The sequence below is a fragment of the Madurella fahalii genome, assembly GCF_045866475.1.
Source record: "Madurella fahalii IFM 68171 DNA, scaffold_5, whole genome shotgun sequence".
NCBI classification, from domain to species: Eukaryota; Fungi; Ascomycota; class Sordariomycetes; order Sordariales; genus Madurella; species Madurella fahalii.
The window spans coordinates 224712-251616 of record NW_027263975.1 but is presented as its reverse complement, the minus strand read 5'-3'; the positions used below and the strand labels follow the sequence as shown (position 1 = coordinate 251616).

General features: G+C 57.9%; 9 protein-coding genes across 9 annotated transcripts; 6 read left to right on the top strand and 3 right to left on the bottom strand.

Moving 5' to 3' along the window:
• Positions 1 to 6556: 6556 nt before the first annotated feature.
• MFIFM68171_08617 (uncharacterized protein) lies at positions 6557 to 7135 on the top strand (the record flags this gene model as incomplete). The annotated part of the gene is made up of 4 exons (XM_071064037.1): positions 6557 to 6635; positions 6683 to 6779; positions 6834 to 6895; positions 6957 to 7135. 4 exons carry the CDS (start codon positions 6557 to 6559, stop codon positions 7133 to 7135), a joined length of 417 nt encoding a protein of 138 aa, XP_070920138.1.
• Positions 7136 to 8215: 1080 nt separating this feature from the next.
• MFIFM68171_08616 (xylan 1,4-beta-xylosidase) lies at positions 8216 to 10554 on the top strand (the record flags this gene model as incomplete). Its single annotated transcript, XM_071064036.1, has 2 exons — positions 8216 to 8412; positions 8466 to 10554. The coding sequence occupies 2 exons, from the start codon at positions 8216 to 8218 to the stop codon at positions 10552 to 10554; spliced, it is 2286 nt and encodes a 761-aa protein (XP_070920137.1).
• A 210-nt stretch (positions 10555 to 10764) lies between these two features.
• Positions 10765 to 12519, bottom strand: MFIFM68171_08615 (uncharacterized protein; the record flags this gene model as incomplete). The annotated part of the gene is made up of 1 exon (XM_071064035.1): positions 10765 to 12519. One exon carries the CDS (start codon positions 12517 to 12519, stop codon positions 10765 to 10767), a length of 1755 nt encoding a protein of 584 aa, XP_070920136.1.
• Positions 12520 to 13898: 1379 nt separating this feature from the next.
• On the top strand, positions 13899 to 15314 carry MFIFM68171_08614 (Archaemetzincin-2; the record flags this gene model as incomplete). The annotated part of the gene is made up of 1 exon (XM_071064034.1): positions 13899 to 15314. The coding sequence occupies one exon, from the start codon at positions 13899 to 13901 to the stop codon at positions 15312 to 15314; it is 1416 nt and encodes a 471-aa protein (XP_070920135.1).
• Positions 15315 to 15714: 400 nt separating this feature from the next.
• Positions 15715 to 17168, top strand: EGT2 (Glycosylphosphatidylinositol (GPI)-anchored cell wall endoglucanase; the record flags this gene model as incomplete). Its single annotated transcript, XM_071064033.1, has 2 exons — positions 15715 to 15853; positions 15901 to 17168. 2 exons carry the CDS (start codon positions 15715 to 15717, stop codon positions 17166 to 17168), a joined length of 1407 nt encoding a protein of 468 aa, XP_070920134.1.
• A 614-nt stretch (positions 17169 to 17782) lies between these two features.
• MFIFM68171_08612 (Gluconokinase) lies at positions 17783 to 18532 on the top strand (the record flags this gene model as incomplete). Its single annotated transcript, XM_071064032.1, has 2 exons — positions 17783 to 17971; positions 18062 to 18532. 2 exons carry the CDS (start codon positions 17783 to 17785, stop codon positions 18530 to 18532), a joined length of 660 nt encoding a protein of 219 aa, XP_070920133.1.
• Positions 18533 to 19134: 602 nt separating this feature from the next.
• Positions 19135 to 21156, bottom strand: MFIFM68171_08611 (GTPase-activating protein SAC7; the record flags this gene model as incomplete). The annotated part of the gene is made up of 2 exons (XM_071064031.1): positions 19135 to 19802; positions 19866 to 21156. 2 exons carry the CDS (start codon positions 21154 to 21156, stop codon positions 19135 to 19137), a joined length of 1959 nt encoding a protein of 652 aa, XP_070920132.1.
• Positions 21157 to 23098: 1942 nt separating this feature from the next.
• On the bottom strand, positions 23099 to 24416 carry GRE2_2 (methylglyoxal reductase (NADPH-dependent) gre2; the record flags this gene model as incomplete). Its single annotated transcript, XM_071064030.1, has 5 exons — positions 23099 to 23629; positions 23693 to 23986; positions 24049 to 24181; positions 24242 to 24293; positions 24362 to 24416. 5 exons carry the CDS (start codon positions 24414 to 24416, stop codon positions 23099 to 23101), a joined length of 1065 nt encoding a protein of 354 aa, XP_070920131.1.
• A 687-nt stretch (positions 24417 to 25103) lies between these two features.
• Positions 25104 to 26441, top strand: MFIFM68171_08609 (Salicylate hydroxylase; the record flags this gene model as incomplete). Its single annotated transcript, XM_071064029.1, has 1 exon — positions 25104 to 26441. One exon carries the CDS (start codon positions 25104 to 25106, stop codon positions 26439 to 26441), a length of 1338 nt encoding a protein of 445 aa, XP_070920130.1.
• Between the last annotated feature and the right edge of the window lie 464 nt (positions 26442 to 26905).

The window sequence follows — 26905 nt, the reverse complement described above, 5'->3', positions numbered from 1 at the left end:
CTCCCAGCAGATACCTTCCGCAATCGCAGCGAGACGCCGGCGCACATGCTCGGGGGCAGTCAAGGCACGGGTTTACGACGGCAGAGAGCGGCCGGTATATCTCGCGTGCTAAGTGGCAGTCCGGCTGCAGTCTGTGGGCGCGTGTTGGCATGGAGGGGATAGGATCCCTCGAGTTGCCCAAGCGGGAAGGTGTGGTGAGACAAAATCCGGCAGTCGGTCTTGTAATGGCGGCCAAGCCGTTGCATCGTCCCGCATGCAAGCCATGCAAGAGCCGCTCCCTATCTGGGTTGCATTGAATCAGATGAAAAGAGGTCGACCGGTAGGTTTTCCCCATGGTATTTACCTCAGACAGCCCTGTCTGCAGGGATTCCCACCCGCATGCGGAATGCGCCACCTCCTGTTTTTGTATTGTGATCCCGTGGCCGGGCTGCCCGGGCATGCCACGTTTATGCCCGTTTTCTGGTTGAACAAGGCGTGCCGAGGCAGGTTACCACGAGTCCACGGCGTCTCTGTTCCCAGCGCCCTTATTACCTCCCTCTTCTGTATTGGGTGGGGCTAAAAAGGACTCGGCACAGGTGTGCTCTGTCGAACCCATCTACTAAGTACCTGACCTTAACTGATGAAGTTGTGATGCGACGCACGGACTTTGGTGTTTGCGCAACAGAGTCGCCTCTGACCCATCAGGCCGCCGCACTCGTCGCCGCCGGTCCATAACTCGTAGTTCCTATAGGGATCGATGCTTCAAAGTCAACGTCTTGTGTATGGGAACCGCGACATTGATGCTTTTCAGCACGGCGCAGCGAAATTGACCTCACCTTGAACGGAAAGGCTAGGCCGGGTGACACTGAAGTTGCGCGATCATCCCACTATCAGAAAACCACAGATTCCCGCCCATGCCGGAATCAGGGAAACAAAGTCCTGCTGCCTAATTATCCCAGCAATTGGTAGCTGAGACTCACATCCCTGCAGCGGATCGGCCCTGACTTTCAGAATCAACTGCCACGGCTGCCAAAGATTTGTCCGCTTAGTTATATACAGGTATTGTGTATACTTGGTAGCGCAGAACAGCCAGACTTTTGGTCTCCAGCCCATTCCATGCGTCGTGGATTCATCCAACCGCTATTCCGACAATGCGCCCGTCGACAGGGCCCGCGGTCGTGAGTTTGTCGATAGCCTGGGAGTTCGATTTGCTTGCCGGATTGCTCCCGCTGCCGGGGGTACTGGCGATGCGGACGCGGCGCCGTTCGGGTTCGTCCTACCGGTTTTGTTTTGCCCTCAAGGCGCTGTTGAAGATGTTGGTTGCCCAGTCGGTTACCTGCGCCAAGTTTACCGAATCCCCTGCGGAGGTAATGTTTGCCGTTGCCCTCACGGTCGTAGGTCTATCGTGACGGAAGATGTCAAGGAGACGTTTCTCGTATGAGAGGTGAATTCAAAAGAGCGCCTGGAGTGAACTTTCCATTGAAGCTCGCAGCCTCGGCCCGCGGTCGCATTTGACGGGAGTTCCATTGGTAAAGCACTACGGAAAATATATTTTCCCTTCATCTGGTTGGGTTCACTAGAGGCTCAGGTTCGATCATTGTTCCAATGTTTGTGAACAGGATGCTTGCTGGGCAATATGGCTTAGAGCTCCGCTGGAAAGGGCCCCGAGGGCGGCGAGCAGGGCGAGAAACGGGTGCACCGTGCTAAGTTAAGGTAGTTAGCTAGCTGCTGTGTAACCTGGTCGTCATCGAGAGCGTTCAATGTTGCACAAGAGGCAGAGTGGCGATCTCTAGATGCACGAGGAGGGAGAAAAAACACTGCGCACAGTCCCCTCAAGGAGCCGTTCTTGGTTGGGAACCAAGAGCACAAAAAAGGGTCGATCGCCCCACAAAAGCTGTTTATATATAGTATTGCCCTGCCAAGAGTCCCAGACGTTGTATGGGCTGGCAACCCGTCGCACACCTGCGCTCAGTTTGCCGAGAAAAGGACATATGCGGAATGTTGCATTCTCTCTTCGCTTCCATATATCTGGGAATCTACAGCGGGATTCGCTTTTGGAGTGGGGGAATGGCGGTATTTGGGGCAAACTGGCCCCTGGGCTTGGAGTGTGGCTGAACCGGCCTAGGACGTTGGGCCTTCTTGGCTTCCTTTTTTAGGTTTTACACGATGAGGATTGTATGTTTGTTTGCACTGCCTACCTACCTTCGTGATGGTGCACAGTTAAGTTTGCTCTCGCAGGCCAACAGCATTGCCCCTAACTCCTTTCATGAGAAAGAAGGTGAGCAGCTACAGTTCGTGGGTAAAGAACAACGCTTCTAGGTTGAGCTTGATTGGCTTGATATTCTTCTTTCCCCTCAACACCCATGTGTGCTCAGTACTGTACTTTTAACCGGCATTCTTGACTTGGCTCTTGCGGGTCATGGGCAGCGACGGATAGTCCTAACACGTTGAGACAAGTACTAAGTTGGACAAAGTCTAAGCGGGGGGTTCTAGAATATGATGAGCTGTTGTTTTGCAAGGCCACTCGACTACGACACAGAATTCCCGAGCGGTAGGGGCCAGGCCACTTCTGATGCCGTGAATACCATACTCGAGTAGCAGCGAATCATAAACAGTTCCCACGCAAAACCGAAGAGTTCCAGGGGCGAGGGAAAGTAACGACATCATAGGGACCCGCCTGGGGAGAGTGAAATCTAGTGCGGCAAAAAAACACCTCGTGCTGGACCAATGGTCAGTCTCGTTTACATTGCGGAGCCTTCAGTTTCTTTGTTGTCAGCTCCGCGTCTTCATTACTCTCCTTCTGCCCACGATCCCAAAACTTTCTTCTGCACCACGGCTCCAACCTCGAGTTTCGTCGTAACTCAACAACCCCCTCCACTCGGATCAATTCGAGTTGTCTCGTCTGGTGAGTATCTATTATATTTGTCCCATTTGTCGTATCAACGCTATCTTTGTACCATATTCTAACTACTGTCTGCTTTCCAGTCTCGATCGCCTGGCGAGGGGCTTGCAAGTTGAAAACAGCCGTAATTCTGCCTTATTCTGAGGTACGCAGCTCCGCTTGTGCTGACGCCAGCACTCGAGACCTGTAAGCCCAGCTAACTCTTTCTTTTAGACGAGCCATCAAGACCAATAGCACAATGGCTCCTACTAAGGAACCCCCCGCGGCTACGACGGCTGAGACTCCGACCACCCCACGCGAGTCTGGCGTCATTTCCGGTCGCGTCACCAAAGCCAAGAAGACCACCGCTACTGAGGGAACCCCTACTAAGCGGAAGAACTCGACCCCTGCCTGCTCGGCTTGCAGGAAGGCAAAGGCCAAGTGCGAGAGAATCAAGTCATGCGAGAGATGCACCAAGGATGGAACCCAGTGTTCCCATGATGACGCCGAGACCAGTGGTAAGGCGGGTGCTTGCGAGCGCTGCCGCGTCAGAAAGGCAGCCTGCGTTCGCATTGACTCGTGCAAGCGTTGCATTGGCAAGGGCATCCAGTGCGCTTAAGGACACACGGGTTTGGGTTTTCGCGTCGCTGGAGCTTTAGAAAATCTGGGCTGGGAGAAAGGGAAAACGGCGATGGCTAACAGGATCGATTGGTTGCCTCCGTCTTTTCGTCAAAATTACCTTACCTACGTAACTTACCTTACTTTCGAGAATAATGCAGTTCTCTCATCACGGCGTTAGAGCCTCCTAAACGATGCCCCCACGCCCAAACAGCAAAGTAGGAAGAATAAGTAAACCGAGCGTTCTGCCAAAAAACTCGGTATTGTTGACTTGATGAAAACTGCATCCGTAGAGCTTGTGTGTATGCGCCACTGCTTCTGGTTCGGGTGGTGCCAAGTTCAGGGGTTGAAACCCCGGCAGCTTTCCGCAAGGTACCCAAGTACCTTATCATTTCCAGTTACACAAAGCCTTTGGATCTGGCGCCCCTTATCATACATCGCTTAGCTCTCCCACAATGGTTTAGACGCCCGTAGTCTTTTTTGTTCCGTGAATATATCCGCTTCGCTGTTGGGTACTCCTTGGTACTGGCTTGTCCCCCTCTAAAACTTGGGAGGATCGCCGCATCCTAATTAAAAAGAGCCCCTTCCCGTGGGCTGACTCCTTCGCTAGGTATCTCTTTTGGCCTTGGGCGAAAGAAACATGAATCTGGTAGCGAACTAGGTAGTCACGATACTCCAGGCAGAGTATACCGTGACTCTCCATTCCTTTCGGCCGCAGTAGGCTACGTATTTGCTGGCTTGGCGTCGGGCCAAAGGGGCCTCTGTAAGCTGGATACGCCTTTCACAAGTAACCCGTAGCTGTGAAACCAGAACAATGAGTCCTATGGACAAATGGGGTTTTTTTTTTTTTTAAAAAAAAATAAAGTAAAGTAAAATAAATTAAAATTAAAATTCCAAATTTTCGTAAGCTCTTACGCGCTGCGAACCGCTGCAGGGGTCAAATTTCCGGCGTTTCGTCTAATGGTGAAAAGGGTCAAAAGAAGGCAACGGAAACGGAAGGAGAAACTTGGGAGATTGCAGTTCGGGTAGAAGGGCGGTCTGACAGCGGCAGTGGTCTGAAAATCCGCCGACGTGAGGGGGTTCCCGGGAGAGCTCCACTGAATCCAATCCAACTCCAAGAGGCTCGGCGCCCGTCTCACTGGGTCTCCCAGGTGACGTTGCTTTTTGGACCTAGATACGTGGAGAAACCGGCCTCACGGCAGACAAGGGAGGGAGGGGTACACAGAGCTGGAACAGACAGAGCAAACAAAAGTTGATAAGGGGGCAATTGGAGGGCGACAGGTTACGGTGGCCGACCGGCGGCTGCTGCGGCAAGGAATAATCGGATAGGCATCTTGTCCGAAACAGAGCAGTTTTGGCCAATCGAGAGCCGTTCTGGGGGGGAGGGAAAGTTGGAACTAGTGTGTGGTCCAAGAGAAAGCCCGCTCAAGCGCGAGATTTCGGCGCGGCCAACAAAGCATAGGCGACCAGCGGGTGCTAAGGGCAAGCCCAAGACGTGGCGGGAGGGACGCTGTGTATTCCTCTTTTGGAATGCCGTGAGGGAGGACGGCCAAATTTTGCAGGCTCGTGTGCCTGTGAGCAGCTTCTGCTCCGGCTCGTGCCGGACGAGGGGGATTTTACTGGCGATAACCACGGTACCCAGTTTTGCGGTAAGCAGTGAACGCCGCTTTTCGGCACCCGCTAGGGCCCGCGCGGCCATATTGGGCTCGCCGTCATACCCAATTGCCGCACTTTACTAGTGAGGGGCGCGGGAGCAAAAGGGCCTGCGATGTTGATGCCCAAAAGGCGACGGCTTGGAGTGGTTTTTTTTGGCGCCTAGCCGAGGCCGATGCTCGTTCGAGCTCTGATAGCCAAGGAAGACTGACAGGATGAATGATATCGTCATGAGGTGGGATTTGCTTGGATTGCCGGGACAACCCAGCATCAGACGGAGGGGAGCGGGCCAGCAGAATGGATGCGCGTTGCCGCCCCTCCATGCAGCCATTTCGGCCTGTGAGATTCGAAGACACCTAACAGAGACCCCGTCAGTAGGCTACTGGGCGATCTTCGGATTGTTACACATTTGTCTAGAAGCTCATCTGGGGAACGGGTTTGAGTTCTGGTTCCCGATACGGTCTCGTGCATGAGGCACGTAGCCACTGTGTCACCTCGAGTTCGGGAACAGGGCTGGAGAAGGGACGCCCTGTGGGTAGCCCTCCCGTTAGCACTTGTGGGCAGAAGGGTCCGAGCTTGGGGGCCCTGCTGGTATAGATATCGAGGGGATGCAGTGGGCGGCGCTGCATCTCCATCGTTGTCTCTTGGACCTCTTGGACCTTCGACATCGAGTACGGGGGAACCGCCAAGGCCTGCAGCATCAGAGCCTGGCTGCTCTCCTGACTTGTTCTCGGGTGCCCAGCAAGGCCACTTGTCGACCTTGCAGATGCCAGGCACTACCGATGCCGAACCTCCGACTCGGCTTGTATCTTGGTCGACTTTGACTCATCCCTACCCGACAGAGCACTTGAAACCTTGGCGGAGGGCAGCAAGCTGGGTAGCTTTCCGAGACAACGCTGGGTAACGTGAGATGGGCCGCCGAACCCAACCTTTTTCTTTTCTTTTTTTTTTCCTTTTGCCAGGGCTTTAGCGGGTGGTACCGTATGGCTCCGGAGGAGGGTCCGAGAGGGAAAGCGGTCGCCGATCTTGCACCGGAGCAGAAAGCGGTATCAGACGGCCCAAATGCTGTGAGTGGTGGCTCTGGCGCGTGCCAGGCTCCTAAAAGGGCCCGAGGTGACGGCAGGCCCGAGGTGCCGTCAATAGGGGGCTCGTCATGCACGCCATGCAATGCGACCAAGCGCTAGGCCCTCTCCAATCACCAGCTCTATCCCTGCACAGCGACCCCAGCGAGACGAGTTGGTCACGCCACCCGCAACCGAGCTGGTGGTTCCATCCGCCACCGGCATGTGGGTGTGGGGTCGAGTGGGCTTGGTGGTGTTTGCGCCCACGCATCCATGCAGGTTTAGCGGCCGACGACTATGACGACCCAAGAGGGACATCCGGGAGATAGTAATATGGGACCGCCACACGTCCAACGGCGCGCACATGGTCGCTGGGTTCCACAAGGACTTCGCTAGTGTTAGGCTTCGGCTGCCATCAGAAATGGCGAGCGAGGCGCGCGCGGGTGAGGATCGCCGTACCCGTGCCCGAGGTTAAATAGCTCATGGCCAGCTGCCCTCGACGAAGCGCCCCTTTGGCGGTTAACCGGCAGCACCAAAAAGCAAGGCAACAAAGAGCTGCGCCCGAGCGGACTCCCCATCACAGCCAGGTAAGCGTTCCCGGGCCGCGTCTTTCGCGGCACACCGCTGACCCGAGCACATAGGCAAAGCGGCAGCGGCAAGCGCACATCCCGGCTCCCCATCCCGACGCTCCTTCAACATGGCCGTATGTCGTCCGCAATCCCGAGGTGATGTTGGCTTAAGCTGAATCGCGTACAAGTTCCAAGCTGGCGACGTCGTTCGCATCCGCGGCTCAACTGTGGTCTACAAGGTGGTTGCTGTAAACAGCAACCTGGTCACCATCCTTGTGTCGAATCCCCAGCCCGACGGGCAATATCTCCCCTTCAATCCCAACTCGTTACAGACGGTCGACGAGTCCAGGCTCGAGAGAGCGAACGACCCCTAACTGGGCGCCTGGGTTTTGGTGCCGGGCTGCTGGTTTTCATTTGTCGCATTTTCTTTCCTTGCTTGCTGTAGAGATTCGGTGTTGGTGGACTCAAAGATGTTTGTTTGGCTTTACTTGCGAATCGCGGCGCTGGGGGGGAGGGGGGGAGGGGAGGGGCTGCTTGTGGGTTTGATTAGCACGCTGTCACATCGCTGGAGTGCTGGGCACGCACCGGTGAAATTTCTAGATAAGGGCATATAGTAGCTGCTGCAGCATAAAACCATCTCTTACGCCGGCCGGCCCTGAGGGCCTGGCTTCCCCGCATTCATCCCGCAACTACAAAATGTACGGTACGTGAGCGACCACTTGGCCATGGTTGGTTGAGTTTTGACAGAGAGGGGTGGCACAGCATGCCTCAGAGCCACCTTCAAAGTCATCCAGATAAGTCGATGTATGGAATGCAGCGTCTGCCGGGATGCTTTGGTTGGGGGGAGAAAGGGTTAAGTAGTAGGTCCGACGGGATGTCCTTGTTTTTATCTTCGTTTCAGCTTTCCGTTCGACAAGAGAGCTAACAAATGTTTCGCAGGCGGTGATACATGCCCACTGGCAATTCAAACAGAAACGGTTACTGCGATGACGGCGGCTGAATTCACTAACGTGCTTGCCGACTGCAACTGTCCCGGGAACTCGGAGGGGGACACGGCAGCCGGTTCGAAATTCTCCGCGGCTCACGACAGAATTGGCAAATTGCATTTCGGGTCTTCTTTTGTGTTTCTGGGAAATCGCACGCGCCGGGTATTATTCAACGTCCCTCTCGCCCGGTGCCTCTCTTGGCTGAGTCTCTGGGGGGTATGGGACCCCAAGATGGGCTGCCTTTCCCAAGGGCCCTAACTGGCAGACGATACTCCCCAATTCTCGACCCTCCACGCCGGGAGCGGGGAACCAATTTACGGCGGAGAATTACTCGACGACGGCCGAATCCGACAGCGCCATGGATCCTTGGCCTTGCTTTTGGATGTGACTCAAGGCTGTTCAAAAACGTGGCGGTTTCGGCTCCTCCGAGTCGGGTGACAGGAACAGTGTCGTCGACAGCTTCCAACCATGGCCTCCTTGTACGGTTTCGCCTTGGCCTTTGCCGCGCTCATTGCGCCCGCGAGGGCCGGCGTCAAGTATCCTGACTGCGCAAACGGGCCCCTCAGGTCGAATCTGGTCTGCGACACCTCAGCGGACCCGGCGGCCCGAGCCGCGGCTCTCGTGGCAGCCATGAACAACAACGAGAAGCTGGCCAACCTCATCAAGTGAGCTCCCGTCAGGTCCGCATCTGCCGTCAGGCACTAACAGGGTCCCTCAGCAATTCTCCGGGCGTGTCCAGGCTCGGCCTTAGCCCATACCAATGGTGGAACGAAGCGCTTCACGGGGTGGCTCACAACCGCGGCATCACCTGGGGGGGAGAGTTCAGCGCAGCTACGCAATTCCCACAAGCCATCACCACCTCGGCAGCCTTCGACGACCCCTTGATCGAGCGCATGGGTGTCATCATCAGCACCGAGGCGCGCGCCTTCGCGAACAACGGGCGAGCCCACTTGGACTTCTGGACACCCAACGTCAACCCGTTCCGAGACCCGCGCTGGGGGCGAGGCCATGAAACCCCGGGCGAAGATGCCTTCAGGAACAAGAAGTGGGCCGACGCCTTCATCAAGGGCATGCAGGGACCGGGACCTATTCACCGGGTTGTTGCCACCTGCAAGCATTTTGCGGCCTACGACCTCGAAAACTCGGGGAGCACCACCCGCTTCAACTTTAACGCGCGAGTTTCCACCCAGGATTTGTCCGAATACTATCTGCCCCCGTTCCAGCAGTGCGCCCGCGACTCCAAGGTGGGTTCCATCATGTGCGCCTACAACGCCGTCAACGGCGTCCCTGCCTGCGCGGATTCCTATCTCATGGACACGGTCCTCCGGAAGCACTGGAACTGGACCGACGATAACCAGTACATCGTGAGCGACTGCGACGCCGTGTACTACCTCGGCAACGCCAATGGTGGTCACCGGTACAGGTCCAGCTACGCGGCGGCCATAGGGGCGTCGATGGAGGCCGGCTGCGACAACATGTGCTGGGCAACTGGCGGCACGACCCCGGACGCCGCCGCCGCCTTCAACGCCAGACAATTCAGTCAAGCCACGCTAGACAGGGCAATGCTGCGCCAAATGCAGGGCCTGGTGAGGGCGGGATACTTTGACGGACCCGACAGTCCGTATCGCAACCTGGGTGCCAGAGATGTCAACACGCAAGCCGCCCAGGATCTCGCGCTCAAGGCCGCAGAGGAGGGAATCGTGCTGCTCAAGAACGACGGAGTTCTGCCAATCTCGTTGAGCGGCTCCAACTCTCAGGTTGCCATGATTGGTTTCTGGGCTAACACCGCCGACAAGATGCTGGGTGGTTATAGTGGAAGCCCTCCGTTTAGGCACGACCCAGTCACAGCCGCAAGATCAATGGGCATCACTGTCAACTACGTCAACGGCCCATTGACGCAGTCCTCCGCAGATACCTCGGCGGCTTTGAATGCGGCCCAGCGATCCAGCGTTATCATATTCTTTGGCGGCATCGATAACACGGTCGAGAAGGAGAGCCAGGACCGCACATCCATTTCGTGGCCATCTGGACAATTGAGCATAATCAGGAGACTCGCCGAGCTTGGCAAACCCGTCATTGTTGTTAGAATGGGGACACATGTCGACGATACGCCGCTTCTCAGCATTCCCAACGTGAAGGCCATCCTGTGGGCGGGTTACCCGGGTCAAGACGGCGGCACAGCCGTCATGAACCTCATCACCGGCAAGGCCAGCCCGGCCGGGAGATTGCCAGTCACCGTGTACCCGTCGTCGTACACCAGCCGGGCCCCGTATACAAATATGGCACTCCGGCCTTCGTCCTCGTACCCTGGGCGAACCTACCGCTGGTACAAGAATGCTGTCTTCCCCTTCGGCCACGGCTTGCATTATACCAACTTCAGCATCTCGGTCGAAGACACGTTCCCAAAGATTTTGTCGATAGCCGACCTGTTGTCGTCCTGCAACGGCGTGACATACCGCGACCAGTGTCCGTTTCCGTCGGTTCCCATTACCGTCACCAACACGGGCTCGCGCGCGTCCGACTATGTTGCCCTGGGATTCGTTTCTGGAGAGTACGGCCCTTCACCGTACCCCATCAAGACGCTCGCAACGTACAAGCGCCTTTTCGACATCCAGCCAGGCCAGGCGCAGACTGCGCAGCTGGACTGGAAACTTGATAGCCTGGCCAGAGTGGATCAGAACGGGAATACGGTGCTATACCCTGGGAAGTACACACTGCTATTGGACGAGCCGATGATTGCGAATGTAACTTTCGTTCTGACGGGAGACGAGGTGGTGCTGGACAGGTTCCCACAGCGGCCTGCCTGAGAGGAGACATGGCAATCACGGGTTCTTTTCAGTTGCTGTATATCGGTGTCAAACTATTAGTACATTTATCCTATATCCGACCCATTGTCGCGTCCCTTGTCCATCGGCCCCAGTTCTCCTTGTTTTGTACAGTTTTCAAAAGCGGTGGCAGTGACAATAAAAAGCGGATCCCAAACCGAATTTGCCTGATGCCAAATCTCCTCAACAACCTCACCAGGCAGTCGACCTGGCAGAGTGCGGGGGCGTCATAGGGCTCCTCGGATTCAAGCCCCTTTGGTCTCTGCCTCTGTTGGCGCTTCTTACCATCCCAGATCCCCTGCGGATTCTACCGCCGTCAATTACCTCGCGGTACTTCTTCTGACGCAGCTCCAGCAAGCCGCCGGTATCATCGGTCCAGAAAATGCGCTCGTCAGCCCAATCTGCCTGAGCCGGCACAAGCACAGCAACATGCACGTCCCTCCCGATATGGCGCTTCCCTTCTGGCCAGTCCTTTAGCACAACCGCCCTGACCCTCTCCCAATCCTCCGTCTTGACCGTCCGGTCCGTCGCCGGCGCCGAAGCCGCCACCTCGACAATCGACCTGCTGGCATGCAGCAGCGCCAGAAACTGGGGGATCGTCGCCACCACCCCGTCGGCGTCCACCTCCCTGCGGCCCCACGCGTCCTCGACCCGCAGTGAGCTCCTCCTGCCCCGCGCCCTGCGCGCATAGCTCTTCCTCCTGCGACCGCTCCGCCCCAGCACCGCGTCCTCGTCCTCCTCCAGCGCGAATCCCACCCCCGTGGCCGTAGCCGGGGCCAGGTCCCTCGGGGGGCTGAGGTAGCGATGCCTGCGTTCCTCGTCCCCCCATTCCGTGGCGGTCTTGGGCCGGCGGCCGCCCGCGTCGAGCCCGTCAACGTCGACGTCGTCGCTGTCCGGGTCGTACAGCCGCGCGTAGCTCGGCTCGTCGCCGCGGCCGCGGCTGTACCACGCGGCCCAGCGGAACCGGTTCTCGGCCGGGTCGTGCTTCAGCACCAGCTTGCGCACACCCTGGTCGACGCGCATGCCCACGAGGACCTGGCGCGGCACGTCCTCCATCGCCGCGACGGGCCGGAGGGCGACCGCGCCGCCCCGGAGCTGCGCGCGTCGGCGGCGGCGGTGGGCGAGCGGCAGGGACATGCTGGCCGCGCTGAGCGTGCCTCGGCGGCGCAGCGCGAGAGAGGAGAGCCCGTTTCCGTGCCCGTGCCCGTGGCTGGGGGAGAGAGACCCCGAGGGCGAAGGGGGCGCTAAACCCGGGCGGGAGAGGTCGGCTTCGAAAAGGGTGATCGTCCCCCGCGGACTGTCGGCGGACCAGGTCAGCACTGTGACGTGGTTGGCGCTGCTTCCCACGTATTTGGATGTGTCGAAGAGTTCGCTCTCCAGGCGGTCGAGCTCGCGGGGTGTCGGCTTGGCAGCGAGTGCGGCGTCCGGGAGCGGGCGCAAGATACTGCGCTGGGCGTACGTGAGGAAGTCGCTCAGCTTTTGCGGGTTGTCAAATGTGTTGAGTATGGGCTTGGCTAACCGGCCGAGGCCTTTGATCTTTGCTATCTCGATGCCGCCCAAGGCGTCGATCACTTCCTCTCGCGGGGTTTGCGGTCGGTAGGTCTGTCTGCGGAGTGTGATGGGGAAGGGGTGGAACTCGGCCCAGTTGAGGAAGGGTTGCTCGGGCTCGACCGCGTGGGGCGGCGTTGGACATGGCGGGTGAACGACCACTGGAGTGATCAAAGGTGACGCGATCGCCGCGCAACGTCCTGTTGTCTCACGATCTGGCTCGCCTGGCAGAGGTCTGTTAGGGATGTGGAAGGTATTGCCGATTTTGCTCTTCGGGTCAAGCCCGCCAAGGGACTCACGATACATGGCGTGGCTCGATTCCCCCGGGTACGAATCCGAGTAGCGGCGACGGTCCCATTGTCTACCGGCGACAAGTTCTCTCGCATCCATGTCGTCCATTGATGTTGGACTAATTTCCCGGCACCGATCTAGTGAGCTTTCCGAATCCGCCGGAGGACTGAACGCCTGCGCCTGCAACGTGAGACGGGGCCTTTCGCCAGTCGCGGACCGCGGCCAGGCTTGGTTCATGCTCTGGCTTGCCATTATGCTCCGCGTTTGCTTGCCGCGATTTCGATGTTCTGGAGAGTCGTTTATGTTGGCCGTTGGTTGAGGGGATTGCATTACAGATATTGGCCGGGTGCGCGGCACGTATACAGCTGGCCTTGGGCCCCGGGCTTGGGCCGTCTCCGGGCATTTGGAAATTACGTTACTCGGGCGGTGGCTAACATGAGGTTATCTGGCGTACCAAACACTCGCAGGTTGAGTTGATTGGCTGGCCTCGGTAAGACGATGGCGCATCGCCAACGGTGCGGCGCTGGCGGCCGGGTCAGGGGCCGGTGCATACCCTATCGGCTCGATCTGTGCACGCGCATGCGATACCCCATGCACGAGGCCGAGGGCCTGGCCAGAATTGATAGACGGTTTCATGTAATACCAAACTGTTCCTGCTACACTTGTTCGGGCCGGGCCTCTTGTTGGTGGAAAGGATGAGCTGCGGCGCACTGGCTGATTCTTGCGTGCATATGCCCGCAACCCCGTACTGATTGAAATAAATTACCTAGGTAATTACTCTCTGTGTTGGTGCCCATACCCACGCGGGGATGCCACTCGGGAAGGATCGGCTCAAAGTGCTGGGTCTTTGTGGGAGTTCGCCTAGAAGAACAACTGGTTCTTTAACAGCCTCGCTTGGTGTTCCGAGGTCCATTCGAGCAGCCCAACACGGCGTCAGCGGTGTGAGGGTCCACCTGGTCGAGGGTTTTCGGCCTGCTCTCCCCTACTAGTATGCGGGAAAGGTGTTCTTACAGTCAAACTGGGAATCTCTGATGCTCGGATGTTGGATATTGCTCGGATTACAACGGCGCTACAGGGGGCGAGGCGGTCATTGCTATGCAGAGTTCTGCGAGAAAACCAAAAACCATTTGAGAGGCGAGTTGTTTCTCGATGGGCACGGCACATTACCTTACTCTGCCCGGTAACGCTCTCTCTTATTAATTACCCTAAGACAACCTGGCTTGAGGCGACTTGTACATGCCGTTATACGATGGCTTTTCAGCTGGACGCGGCCGATGGTATTGCGATGCAAAGCATGGATTACTTATTGTTCCATTGGCTGGCGTGGTTGGCGTGGTTGTCAGAGCAGGCTTATCTCTCTGGCTGGCGTTCTAATTTCCAGGGTGAGGCACGGTGCTCCAACAGTCCCCCAGGCAGCAACGTCACTTTACCACAACCTAAATGGTTTTCTTACCCCAGACCACAACAAGTCTGGTCATGCCCCCAAAATGCCTTCAGCATGCTCCCATGAGCGCGCAGAACACGATATCTCTTTGCATGCTGAAGAAGTGGGATTCAAGCGACCGTCATTCGCGAAGAGGAAAGCTGCGACGACGCCGTCGGGTCGGGCCACGCGATCTGGCGGTGATGAAAAACACCATCAGGACCTCGAATCCCTCTTCCCCGGTCCACTCGTCCTGCCAGATGACGCGCTAGCTATAGATCCAACGGAACCGCCTCAGAGTCTGAAGTCGTGGATGCAGGAAAAGTTGCGGAATCCAGTTACGCAGCAAAGAAAGACAATCTACATCGCTCCCGTGCCCGAGGTTGCACAGCAACTCTCCTCCATCCGCAAATGGGCCGTTCCGTCAGCGGCTGCGGCATCCCGGGCACCGACATGCAAACCGCCCGAAGTCGACCATGTGCGCCAGTACCTCGAGGCATTCTATCACCCACTTCCCGTTAAGCTCTTGCCGCAGGATGTGCGCTTTGTCCCGTGGGATGAGGCCAAGGACCGGATGCAACCCAAATACATCGGCCTGCAGGCCGGGGACGGCGTTACACGCGTCAGGACGCGGCCAAGCCCGGACAAGGTATTTTACCGCCAGCTCAACCTAGACGACATCCTGGACGCGGCGATCGAAGCCCTGCCCGATGATGCGTATGCCCTCGTCATGCTGGTCAACCACGACCTGTATGAAGATGCCGACGACGATTTCTGCTGTGGCAGGGCATACGGCAACAGCCGCGTGGCCGTTGTGTCGTCGGCTCGCTACCATCCCGGCCTGGACCACGATGCCGGCATCGACCGCGAGCACATGTGGCCCGCATCGCATTGCGCAGCCTACGTGCGAGGTGTTTGCAAACCGCTAGCCTCCAGGCATTCGAAGCGGCGCAAAGCCGCCCAGCCGGGCGTCCTCTCACCGGATCCTGGGGCCGCTATGACGGCTGTCATACGGTCAGCCCTTCCCGCACTGAAGCCGGAGAACGACCTCGACGGTCTCTGGCTCTCGAGAATGGCGCGGACCGTCTCGCACGAACTCGGGCACTGCTTCTGCCTCGACCACTGCTCCTACTATGCTTGTGTCATGCAGGGGACGGCGGGCATAGCCGAAGACGTGAGACAGCCGCCGTACCTGTGCCTGGTCTGTCTGGCCAAGCTGACGAGAGCAATTCGCGATGTCGATCCGGAAATCGATGAGGCCGCGTTCCAGATCAACAGGTACATGGCATTGGCCAGGTTTTGCAGTGAACACCTGCAGGTGGCCATGTTTGCGGCGTATCGGTGCTGGCTGTATATGAGAATTGAGATGTTGAAGAATCGGGGCGGAGTGCCGGCCAAGGCTCTGAAGAATGACAGTCTCGCTCGGCTCACGGAAGAGGCCACCAGCAATGACCAGCTCGGAAAACTAACCACTCCCTAGGCCGTGTGGCGCATTTACCTATTCTCGCCAAACCGACCCTCCACACCTCCAGAATCTGCATCCTCGGCTTGTGTCGGTTGGCGGAGGCAATGTCAACTACCCTCCCTGACGAGCTAAAGCGCGCCCTTTCTAGGACAAAGGCACAGCCAAGCAGTCGTTCTTTGCGCGATACCCACTTAGCATGCAGGTGGTGCGGAGATGCCGGCCGTTGCGACTAGGGCGGATAAGGAAGTGTATCTTGACTCCGGCCGGGCCCAATGACTCATGGAAAATAGCCACCGCCAGGCCTATAATTAGGATATGACTGCTCATCCCCACGTTGTGATCCCCCCGCCGGCCATCTATGCAACTCTGTGACCGTAACGGAGTACCGGTCGGAAACAGTTGATTACTAGTAACCATGGGGGCCACGACGCTCGATCTCCCGGTCAGGGAACAAGCCGCCGCCGGAACCAAAAGAAACGGTCCCGTAACGTTCGGCAGAGATCTGAAGGAGCAGCAGTTCCTATTCGATCCAGCCTACCGCAATCTCAATCACGGTATGCCCACAGTTGCTTCGTATCGGCGCAAATCCTGACAGCCACAGGCTCCTTCGGGGCGATCCCCCGCGTCATCCAGACCAAATTGCGCGAGTATCAAGACAGGGCCGAGGCAGCGCCCGACCCTTTCATCCGTTATGAATACCGCGATCTGCTCGATGAATCGCGCGCTGCAGTTGCCAAGCTCCTGCGAGTGCCCGTTGAGACAACTGTCTTCGTGAGCAATGCCACCGTCGGCGTCAACACGGTTCTCCGCAACCTTGTCTGGAACCCCGACGGCAAGGACGAGATCCTGTTCTTCGACACCATCTACAATGGCTGCTGCCGAACCATTGACTACGTCTCTGAGGACCGTCAGGGATTGGTATCCTCGCGTTGCATTGCCCTGTCCTACCCTTGCGAGGACGATGCCGTCGTAACGGCCTTCAAATCCGGCGTCAAGGCCTCCGTTGATGCTGGAAAACGTCCTCGCCTCTGCCTCTTCGACGTCGTCTCGTCGCTGCCGGGCGTCCGATTCCCCTTCGAGGCCATCACAGCGGCCTGCAGAGAAGCCGGGATCCTCTCGCTCGTTGACGGCGCCCAAGGTATCGGCATGGTCGACCTCGACCTGGGCACTGTCGACCCGGATTTTTTCGTCAGCAACTGCCACAAGTGGCTGCACGTCCCGCGCGGGTGTGCCGTGTTTTACGTGCCGCTGCGCAACCAGCCGCTGATCCGCTCGTCGCTGCCGACGTCGCACGGATTCGTGCCCAGGACGGCTCCCAAAGCGGGGACGAACCCTCTGCCGCCGTCCAACAAGTCCGAGTTTGTGGGCAACTTTGAGTTTGTCGGGACCCTGGACAATGCGCCGTACTTGTGTGTGAAAGACAGCATCAAGTGGCGGGAGGAAGTGCTCGGCGGCGAAGAGCGCATTCGCGAGGCGCTGACGGAGCTGGCGCGGTCAGGCGGAAAAAAGGCTGCCGAGATCCTGGGAACTAGGATCTTGGACAACGAGTCGCAGTCGCTCACGCGGTGCCCCATGGTAAACGTCGCTCTTCCGCTCGCTGTGGAACCCGAGGCGGGCCAGGGACCGCTGGGGGGCGATTTGTCGTCGCTTCCCGCGATCCCACGGAGCGATACATCGGCCGTCAGGAACTGGATGCTAGAGACGCTGATGAGCGAGTATAGGACGTTTATCGCCTTGTTTGTGTATGGCGGTCGTTGGTGGGCTCGGCTAAGCGCCCAGGTTTATCTCGAGATGGACGACTTTGAGTGGGCAGGCAGGACGCTCAAAGAGGTGTGTGAGCGCGTGGCCAAGGGGGAGTATAAGAAGTGAGATGAGGTGAGAGCGATAGACAGCTAAGAGTTGGCCCGTATTCTGAACCGCGGCATTGTGTGTTTGGACGCTCATGATGGATTTTAATCCGAGAACATGCTCGTGCGAGCGGGCAAAACAACCGGTTGTGTAGGTAAGCATCGGGACGTTTGCGTCCGATACCAACAATTGATATCGTGATGCTCCGTTGACAGGCACTGCTGAAACCCTTGGTAACAACCCTAACAATGTCGGCTCTAAGCCCAGAGGCCTAGGTGGACAAACTGGAATTTGCTACGCCCTGGAACCCTCACTAGGTAGTTACGTAATTATTCGGAGCTCAGAGACCCATGGGAATGGAGGTTGATACCCAGGACTGACGTCACCGTCAGGAACATCAGTGGTTCCACCAGATTGGAACTCGGCATCCCTGGCGTAGAGTTCTGTTCGCAAGAACAAAAAACAAAGTAGTGCACTCTAATCCGATTGCAACCAGTTTCCCTTTACCAGCAGCTCTTCATTCCAACATCACAGGCCAGCAAGATCTCAACATCACAGACCAGGGCCTACGTTCACTACCGATCTTACCCAGTCCGCCAAGCCAGCTATTACACCTACCTTACCTAACAACCAGAATGGGCGACCTCATCCCACAGGGCACTGAACCAACTGCCACCATCGCCCCCCAACGTGCGCACGCGGCCGACATCCACGGCGACCACCGCTGGATCTGGTTCATCACCGGGCCCACAGCATGCGGCAAGACGACCATCGCCAAGGCCCTCGCCCACAACCTCGGCTTCGCCTTTGTCGAAGGCGACGACGTGCGTACCTATTCTCAGTGATGTAGACCATCATCATCCCAATGCCACTGCCGCTAACCACGCAGACAACATGGATTTCCAACCAAAAAGTATCACCCCCAACTCAACCTCGACAAGATGTCCCAGGGCCGCCCGCTCACCGACGCGGACCGGCACGCCTGGCTCCTCGCCCTGCGCGACCACGAAACCGCCCAGCCCCAGGCCTCGCAGCAGTCCCGCCACCTGGTCATCACCTGCTCCGCCCTCAAGCGCCAGTACCGCGACGTCCTCCGCCGGGGCGCCCAGGACGCGGGGAACCTGCGTATCCGGTTCGTGTTCCTGGACGTGGATGAGCCCGTGCTGCGGGAGAGAGCGGCGCAGAGGAAGGGCCACTTCGCGGGCAAGGAGTTGGTGGCGAGCCAGATGGAGGCGCTGGAGCGGCCGGGGGAGGAAGACGAGGGGGATGTGATCGTCGTGCGGGTTGACGCGGACAGGCCGGTGGACGAGACGGAGCGGGCGGTGGAGGTGAGGGTGCGGGAGGAGATGGGGAGCGATGACGGGAGTTTTCTGAGAGTGTTATGAGCGCCGGCGGATGGGATGGGATTTGCGGGGGATGTTGAAGTCTGAAGGCGTTACCCTCGGGTTACGAAAGATTCGGGTGGTTGTGATATTTACGGGAAGAGACTTCTTTCGTTCTAGCCGTCTTGGTTACCAATTCCGCCTTGAAAGACATGTTATCGGGTTGTAAGCTACAGGCAGCTCATGCCAATCGACGAATCGAGCTCGACATTGGGATAAGCTTGTCCAACTTTATTATTCAAACTTAAGAGCTATCTAAAGATACTTTCCAATTAGGGCGTTCGGTCTGATTTCATTAGTGACTACTAGTGATAACTAAATGATGCGTCTCGTCCCAACCCGGGTCTCTAGTACATAAGTATGCCGTGCAATCATTACCTTACATACCCGGGCCGTGAATCCTCATGTACAGTGCCTAATTACAACAGCTAAGGAAAATGCAACAAAAGAAAACAAGTGAAAGAAGATGAAATCCAACGCCAAATGCATCCGCATGCACTGTAGCCAACGATGCGTTGTAAACCGAGATAGAGTCGAGACAGAAGAAAGAGGGGTATCTCAACGCGATTTTGCTCGTCCCATCCGATCGCCCAGAACCAAGCACTTCACTGGCCGCCCTTCCACTCCAGCATCTCCCTGGTGCTCGGCAGAAACAGCTTGGACTCTCTATGGGCGCTGCTCCCGGCGAGCTTGCCGAGCGAAATGGCATACTCGCCCCGTTTCCTAATCAAAAAAGCCAACGCCAGCGTCGGGTGCACGTTCCGCTTTGTGCTTTTCCGCTTCTGCTCCTTGCTTCTGGTGTCGTGGTTGCTGACCAGCACGCTCGCATCCGTATCCTGGTGGAACATGGCTCTCGACACGGCCGAGGCCAACCGCCTCGCGTCCGCCTCCGTGATATCCCCAGACGCTGCAAGGAGCACCTCGGCAAAGACGGTGAGCAGCTGCTTGGTCAAGTTGCGGTTCGCCGTCGGCAGCCGGTTCAGCGCCTCGGTCCAGAAGTCGAGGCCGGTTTCGACGCGAGGGCACGGCGGTTCGATGGCCCCCGCCTGCCTCGCCAGCAGGACCCACGACCTAACGACCGATTGGGAGATGAGCGGTTTTGGTAGCTCCTCGAGGAATATGAGAATCAGCCTCGCCGCGTCATAGACGGTGTAGTCGCTCCCTTCGAACTGGAACTGCTCGCCGTACGAGGGCGGCTGGCTGAAGATATCTTTGAGGTTAGACACGTTGTAGGCATTGCCGGGTGACGAGAAAATATTGCCGTCGGTGCCGCCTAGCGCAGTCAGCTTCTGGTTCCGGAGCTCTGAGAGTTCGGGTTGGGAGGGTTGATGCATACCTGCGCGGCGAATGAACTCGCAGCATTTGTACACCGACAACGGAAATGTCCTGTACGAGGTGCTCCTGCCCTTATGCGATATCCGGATCTTCATGGGCGCGGCGCGTATGCTCTCCTTCAGGTCCACGCCAAAGACAGCCTGGGGCTTGTTCGGCTCCGCGTCGCTTAGCCAGGGCATACGCGCGAAGAATCTCGAGCCCCTGTTGGATTCGCGAGGATTGGTAGACGAAGAGGAGGATGGCGGTGGCAGGTCGTCAGGGTGCCATGGTACCCGAGGGGGTGTGGTCAGCTCGAACGGAGTCAAGCACCTCTTCTCCAGACACTCCTCCTCAGCCGGCGGACGGCTCCCGCTGCGAATGAGCGAGAAGAAGCTCGCCGACTTTCTTACAGCGCCCATGTTGCTGGGCCGCCAATCGCCCGAGCCTGCGGATGGGCTCGCGCTACCCATCGAGCTCATGCTGGCTGCGTGCGAGTGATTCCCGACCGTCAGGAACTGCCGTCTCGCGCGCTCGGTGCCGGAATCATCGCTACTGCTTTTGCTGGAGGACGCCTCGGTTGATGTCATCAAAGACACGCCATCCTCGTTTACCCCGTCGCCCTCTTCTTCCCGGGTGTTCCCTAGCCCATCCGAAGCAGACGTTTCCGATAGGATAGTGTCAATCGACATTTGACGCATCCTATGGTTAGTAATCTCCGGGCTGGGGGCGAGTGCCGGAAGCGGTCCAAGACCGGCGTCGAACGACCTGATCTGCGTCAGCGGGCGGAAGACATCGGTGACCACACTGGGTGTCACTGGGCCAGAGGCAGACGGGCTGGTGGCGCTATTCATCACGTCCTCTTGGTCCGGCACCAACTCGGGCACCTCACACGGATGCGAGAACGGGAACCGCGATATCCGGCACGACATCTCGGGCTCGGGCGACGCTAGGGCAATGTCGCCCGGGAGCGCGGGCAGCGCTTTCTGGGAGGTTGGTAGAGGTTGCCTCATGGGATAACTCTGCTGCTCGGCGTGTCGTCGGCTCTCGAGCGGGAGGACAACGCTGTCGGTCCTCGTCATGATCGAGTCGGCATCAATGTCATCGTTGACCGTCCCCCTGTCTCCCTCGTCGACATGCAGCATCGGGTAACGGATGGAGCCTGGTATCTGGGCAACTGCCGGCGCTGCCTTTGGTGTTTGACGTCCGTCGTCATCATCCTCCCCCGACGTTCGATGGTCTCCGTCACCTCCACCCCAGCCGAGCAAGGCGGCGGCCAGCTGCTCCCGCAATCCACCGTCCAGGATGTCGGTCATGACTGCAACGTCGCAATCTCCGCTCCTCTGGCAGTACAAGTACGCAGGATGACAACAGCGGTCTTTCATGACATGGTTATATGGGAGACGGAGCGTCGTTGACCTCCGCGCCTGGAGCACGAGAGATCTTGTTTGCCTGTTCCCCGGCGGCAGCGCGGAATATGTGGTGCCCGCCACAGAGTGCGACACGCCGTCGAAAGGCAAGTATTCCCGGACGGCGCAAGGGGTCCGTGCCGTGCAGGCTCCGAGGTGCGTCCAAGACGGGGATCCCGGGTATACAAGGGCGGCACAAACCCGACGTGGATATCCCCGAGAAATGCTCTCGGCTCGAAGCGGAGGGAAATTTGGACAGAAGCGGTTGCGGAGGGTGGGGGGTGGGTTCGGGGGGTTTTCTTGATGGAAAACAAGCATCCAACGTCGCTGTCCGGTGGGTTCCATTAAATTTGGCAAATTCACCCGCCGTCTCGGCGTCTTGCTTGTGCGATGCAGCGAATCTGCAACGCTCCTCGCTCCTCGCTCCCCGCTCCCCGCTCCCGCTCCTTGCTTCCAACGGGCTTTGTGCAAACTACGAAGGACCATTCTTGCCCCCCCACCCCACTAAGCTCGTTTCAGGTTTTCTGCTCGTTTGGCCTGCTGACCCTCCCTGGGATCCCTGGACTGCCCCTTGGAGTCGTGCTGTGAGCCGAACGAGGGTTACCTTGGGCGTGGGGGAGGGTGCCCGGTGCACTCCGGTGACTGGCGGAACAGAGTGTCACAAGTTTCTTTTTGACCCTCCACAATCCTGCTTTGGTCTGCATTGTGCAGTGCTCTCCCCGAGCTGCCAGTGGTCACTGCGACCGCGGAAATATACTGGTCAGCAGCAGTGCACGTATAGAACGCTGTCTTTCTCTCTCTCTTCTTCCATCGTTGGGTTGAGCAGCAGCGGCCCGGTCCAACGAATCAGCAGCCCCTGATCGTGTTGTCAACGGCGCGGGTTTGCTGCGCCGCCGAGGATAAGTCCGCTGCAGCCGCCGCCGCCGCCGCTACCTACAGTACCAGCACCTCACACCGCTGTTCCATGCATCCGGTTGCGGGTCCTGCACGATGAGGTGCTTTCCTGCTATGGCTGCAACCTAACCCGATGCCCAGGATCACATTCCATCGCTTGGCCATACTGTCCCAACAGGCCCGAACTGCGGCACGGCTTCCTCTTGCATGTATAATAAGGGACGAAACGAAACAGGGTCAACGGCACAGCATGTTTGTCTTACTTGGCCACTGGGAACAGGTTAAACGTTGCGCCGATCCGCCCCGGAGTCGCCTAAAGTCGCTGCCGTGCTTCAACCATCCATGCCTTTTCTGGTTTCGATTCAGTGCCACCACACGTAACCCACTGTCGTCAACATTCCAATACGGGCCGACTTACGGGCAGAGCATGTTCCGAGGCGGTGACCAAGCAAGTATCCTTCAACATGCGAGGGCGGCCAGCGGTGAGTCGGAGAGTTCCTCATCCGTCGCCGGTCCATGCTGCCAGGGGGTTTTACTGTCGACAACCTTGGTAACAATAACGCGCACTGAGCTGGGCGGTGTGTACAAGAAACTCTGCATTCCTGGAGCTGGAGTCCATGTGGACGTTTGCCTCGGATGAGGATTGCAGAGTAATTAACATGGGCATGTAAGGTAAGGTAGAAACGGTATCGAAGGGCCAAGCGCCAAGTGGGCGTACCCGGATAGAACGACGGCACAAGATTGACAGATCCAAGATTGGATCGCGATCCTTCCGGAGCGAACTAAACCGATTTCTAGCCCGAACCGTGCATGCGTTGCTCCCCCTGAATGAATGCGGTACTCTAAGGAACGGAAAGGACTGCTATCAGTGTCGCTACGATGTAATTATTTGCGGCTATGGTCGCCATCCTCGTAATCATGGCGAATTCGGTCTCCGTTGTGATTAGCCCCTGGATCACGGACGTTGGACTGCCTGCTTCCCTTCAAACCTCAAAAGCGACTCAACCGTGTCTACCACGCTCTTCTCCAAGCTGGTGTAGTCCAACCCCAGCAGCTTCTTGGACCGGCTGTTGTCAAATTCCCAATGATCGTCCGGGAAATCATCCTTCACGTCAGCCGGCGGCAACCTATCCTCGAGCTGGGGGTACATCTCCCTGATGATCCCGGCCAACCTCGGGTTTGAAAAGAAGCCGCCCACAACGTAAAACCGCTTGCCCCCGGCCTCGGGCACTGTCAGCGCCCGCACGTGAGCCAGCGCCACGTCGCGCACGTCGACAAACGTGAAGACGGGGGCCGTCGGCTCGATGGCCTCCCGCATGCGGCCCTGCACCAAGTCGCGGATCCGCTGGTTGGACGTGTTCAACGCGTCGAGGCTGTCCAGGGTGCGGGGGATCGGCCCGAACGTGTACGTGTTGTTGATGGTGGCTAGGTCAAAGTTGGGTCGTTCGGTATCCACGAAGGACCAGGCGGCCTTTTCGGCGAATTTCTGAGACAGCAGTCAGCGGTTCCGCTTGTGATCCATCAATGGTAACTAGGTATGGGAACTCACCTTGCTTGCTCGGTATGCGTGATGCGGATCCATCGCCTGTTCCCAGGTCAGGTCGCACCAGAAGGACTCGTTGTACACTTTGGTGGGATGGTTGGGCGGGCTGAGAATGGCAGCCGACGAGGACGTGATGACAACCCGTTTGACGCCTGGCGCATGAGCCTTTATCGACCGGAGGATCCCGGTTGTTCCCTTGATGGCCGGGTCAAGACACTCCTTTACCGGATCATCAAAGTAAAATTTGTAGGGAGACGCCGTGTGGACAACATAGTCCAGTGGCGGGTCTGATTTGACAACCTGGCGTTTGCATTAGTGCTTGACGTCATAACCTCATCTGGATGGCAAGGCGGTTGATTCACCTCGTCGAACGCGCCCTCTTTCGCAACATCTTCGACGACGGCATACGAGACTCGCTTTCTCATGTCCTCGTCGATCGACTGGACAATGCGTTGCCCTTTTTCCTCCGACCGCGCTGTCACAACGACCTTGAAGCTATTCCAAGATGCAAATTAGCTCATAGTCTTTCTCTCCCATCGCTCGGTTTTGATGTACCCATGATCTAACAGGCAGTCCAGAACATGCGAGGCGACAAAGCCGGTTCCGCCTGGCAGGGAAGTAACAGTCAGCTACCCCTTGTTTGAAAAGCGTCGTCTTATAAATGGATGCGATTACCAGTCAGTAGCACTTTGCCCTTGGTGAGGGGAGCAGGTATCTCGACGAGCGTCATTTCTTGAGTGGTCAACGATGTCTCTGCAAGTTCTAATGGGAGGTTGGAGGAAATGGTTGCAACTGACGACATTGGGCGATGAACGGTTTTAGTCCGCGTCAGCAGCCGTTAGAGGCTTAGGGACGGCCTTTAACAATTAAGACCGGACATACGCGGTTACGCTGTTACGCAGTTACGCAGTTAGATACGCAGTTACGCAGTGGAGGTGTTTACGGTAAGACGCCATTGTGATGGATTGGAGCCCAAACAGAGATATCCTTCGGCACGTGCAATCAGGTAACACCATCACCACCGGACTCCGATGCGTTTAACCCCACCCAAGGCCGATGACATCTGCAGAGCACCCGGCCGCCCTCTCGCTTACCCTAGCATCCATAAGCAAGAGAGTCGTATGCTCGGCCTGAATTGCATCGTGGATTTCCGTCTGCGTCTTTTTACATCTCACACTCCGCGTCGCTTTCGTCACTGGAGATTCCGGGCACAAGAGTCAAGCTCGCCCTGACAAGCGCAGGTATTCTATTAGTAGTTGGGGGTAAATAAGGCACCAAGGTAGGTACCCGATAATGGCGCCGACTCCTCGGTTAATTTGCTCAGAGCCGAGAAGAAGGGAATCCCTATCTTCACAAGCGGCTTTCCAGAAGCATCGGCAGAATACCCGAAGGTAGCCTTCTTTTTATCGGGCTCAGGATGCCTTCAGCGACCACTACCGTCCAAGATGAGCCCCTGCACGTCGCCATCATCGGCGCGGGCATCACGGGACTCAACCTTGCCTTAGGCCTGCAAGCGCGCAACGTCTCCTTTACCATCTACGAGCGCGCCCCGGGCTTCCGTGAGATCGGCGCGGGGATCGGGTTCAGCCCCAACGCCGAACGGGCCTTGGGCTCCCTCAACGCCGAGGCACTCGCCGCCTTCAAGCGCGTCGCCAACCCCAACGGCGAGGACTACTTCCAGTGGATTGACGGGTACGACTCAGCGGAGCTCATCTTCAAACTCCACGTCGGCAAGGATGGCTTCATGGGCTGCCGGCGGTGCGACATCCTCGAAGAATGGGCCAAGCTGGTGCCGGACGACGCTGTCCGCTTTGGCAAAGAAATCGACACCGTCCTGGAGCCCGATTCCGAGGACGGAAAACTCACCCTCTACTTCAAAGACGGCACCACCGCGTCCGCCGACGCCGTCATCGGCTGCGACGGGATCCGTTCGCGGGTCCGACAACTCATCCACCCCGGCCCAAAGACCAAGGGCCAGAAGCTGCCCCCGTGGGCCCACCCGCACTACACGCGCAAGTTCTGCTACCGCGCTCTCGTCCCCATGGCCCATGCCGTCGAGGCAATCGGCACGTACAGGGCTTCCACGCGCTTCATGTACAACGGTCCCGGTGCGCACGTCATCACGTACCCCGTGGGGAACAACTCGGTGCTGAACATCCTGGCCGTGATCTCGGACCCCAACCCGTCCTGGTCGGCTGCCGCCGGCGGAGGCATGAAGCACACCGGGCCGGGGAGCCGGGCCGAGGCCGAGGCCGCGTTCAAGGACTGGCACCCGGCCGTGCGGAGCATCGTGGGCCTGTTCCCCGACCAGATGGACAAGTGGGCCATCTTCGACATGGCCGAGCACCCTGCCCCGGGCTACGTCAAGGGGAGGGTGTGCGTGGCGGGTGACGCGGCCCACGCTACCGGGCCGCATCTCGGGGCGGGAGGAGGGATGGGGATTGAGGATGCGTTGGTGTTGGCCGGCCTGTTGGCTGAGGTAAAAGAGAGGGTGGGGGTGGAGGGTGAGGGGAGGGGGATGTTGGTGGCGGCGGCGTTGGCGGTATATGATGACGTGAGGTATGAGCGCACGCAGGGCGTGGTGCAGTCGACCCGGGCGGCTTGTGACTTGTTTCATTGGAGGGACCCGCAGGTGGGAAGGGACCCGGAGAAATTTGGCCGCGAGATCACGGAGCGGTTTCACAGGATTTGGGAGTACGATGTTGATGACATGGTTGATAGTGCGCTGCAACAGTTGGACGAGAGGGTTCGTTAAATCTTTGAGAGGGTGCAAGCTCGTTTCGGCTATCTGCTCCAGGCTGTAATCGGACAGGGACCCGCGTGCACGAGAAAGCTGCTAGGGGCAAAAGACAGCAAATCATTATCACCATCATCAAGATCACATCCTCCTCGATTGTCAAGGATGATGCCCCCCGACAACTGCATGATCGAGCGTGGGCCGTTCCTTCATCTCTAGGGAGGACCCACACACCTCGGCTACCTCTCCAGGAAGCCCTATCAGCAAATCGTTGGGACCTCATTCTCCCATTCAGACCATACCTTTCCAAAGTAGGGCGCGTGTTGCTTCCATGTTACCAAAAATCTTAGCTTTTGAGGGGATGTCGATCGTACTGACTGATAAACTAAGTGAACGTTTTGGTTTGGAAATGGTGTGGCTCGGCGGTAGCCAGAGCAGGCCTGATGCTACGATTGGCGAGCGTGACAGATCACCTACCTGTG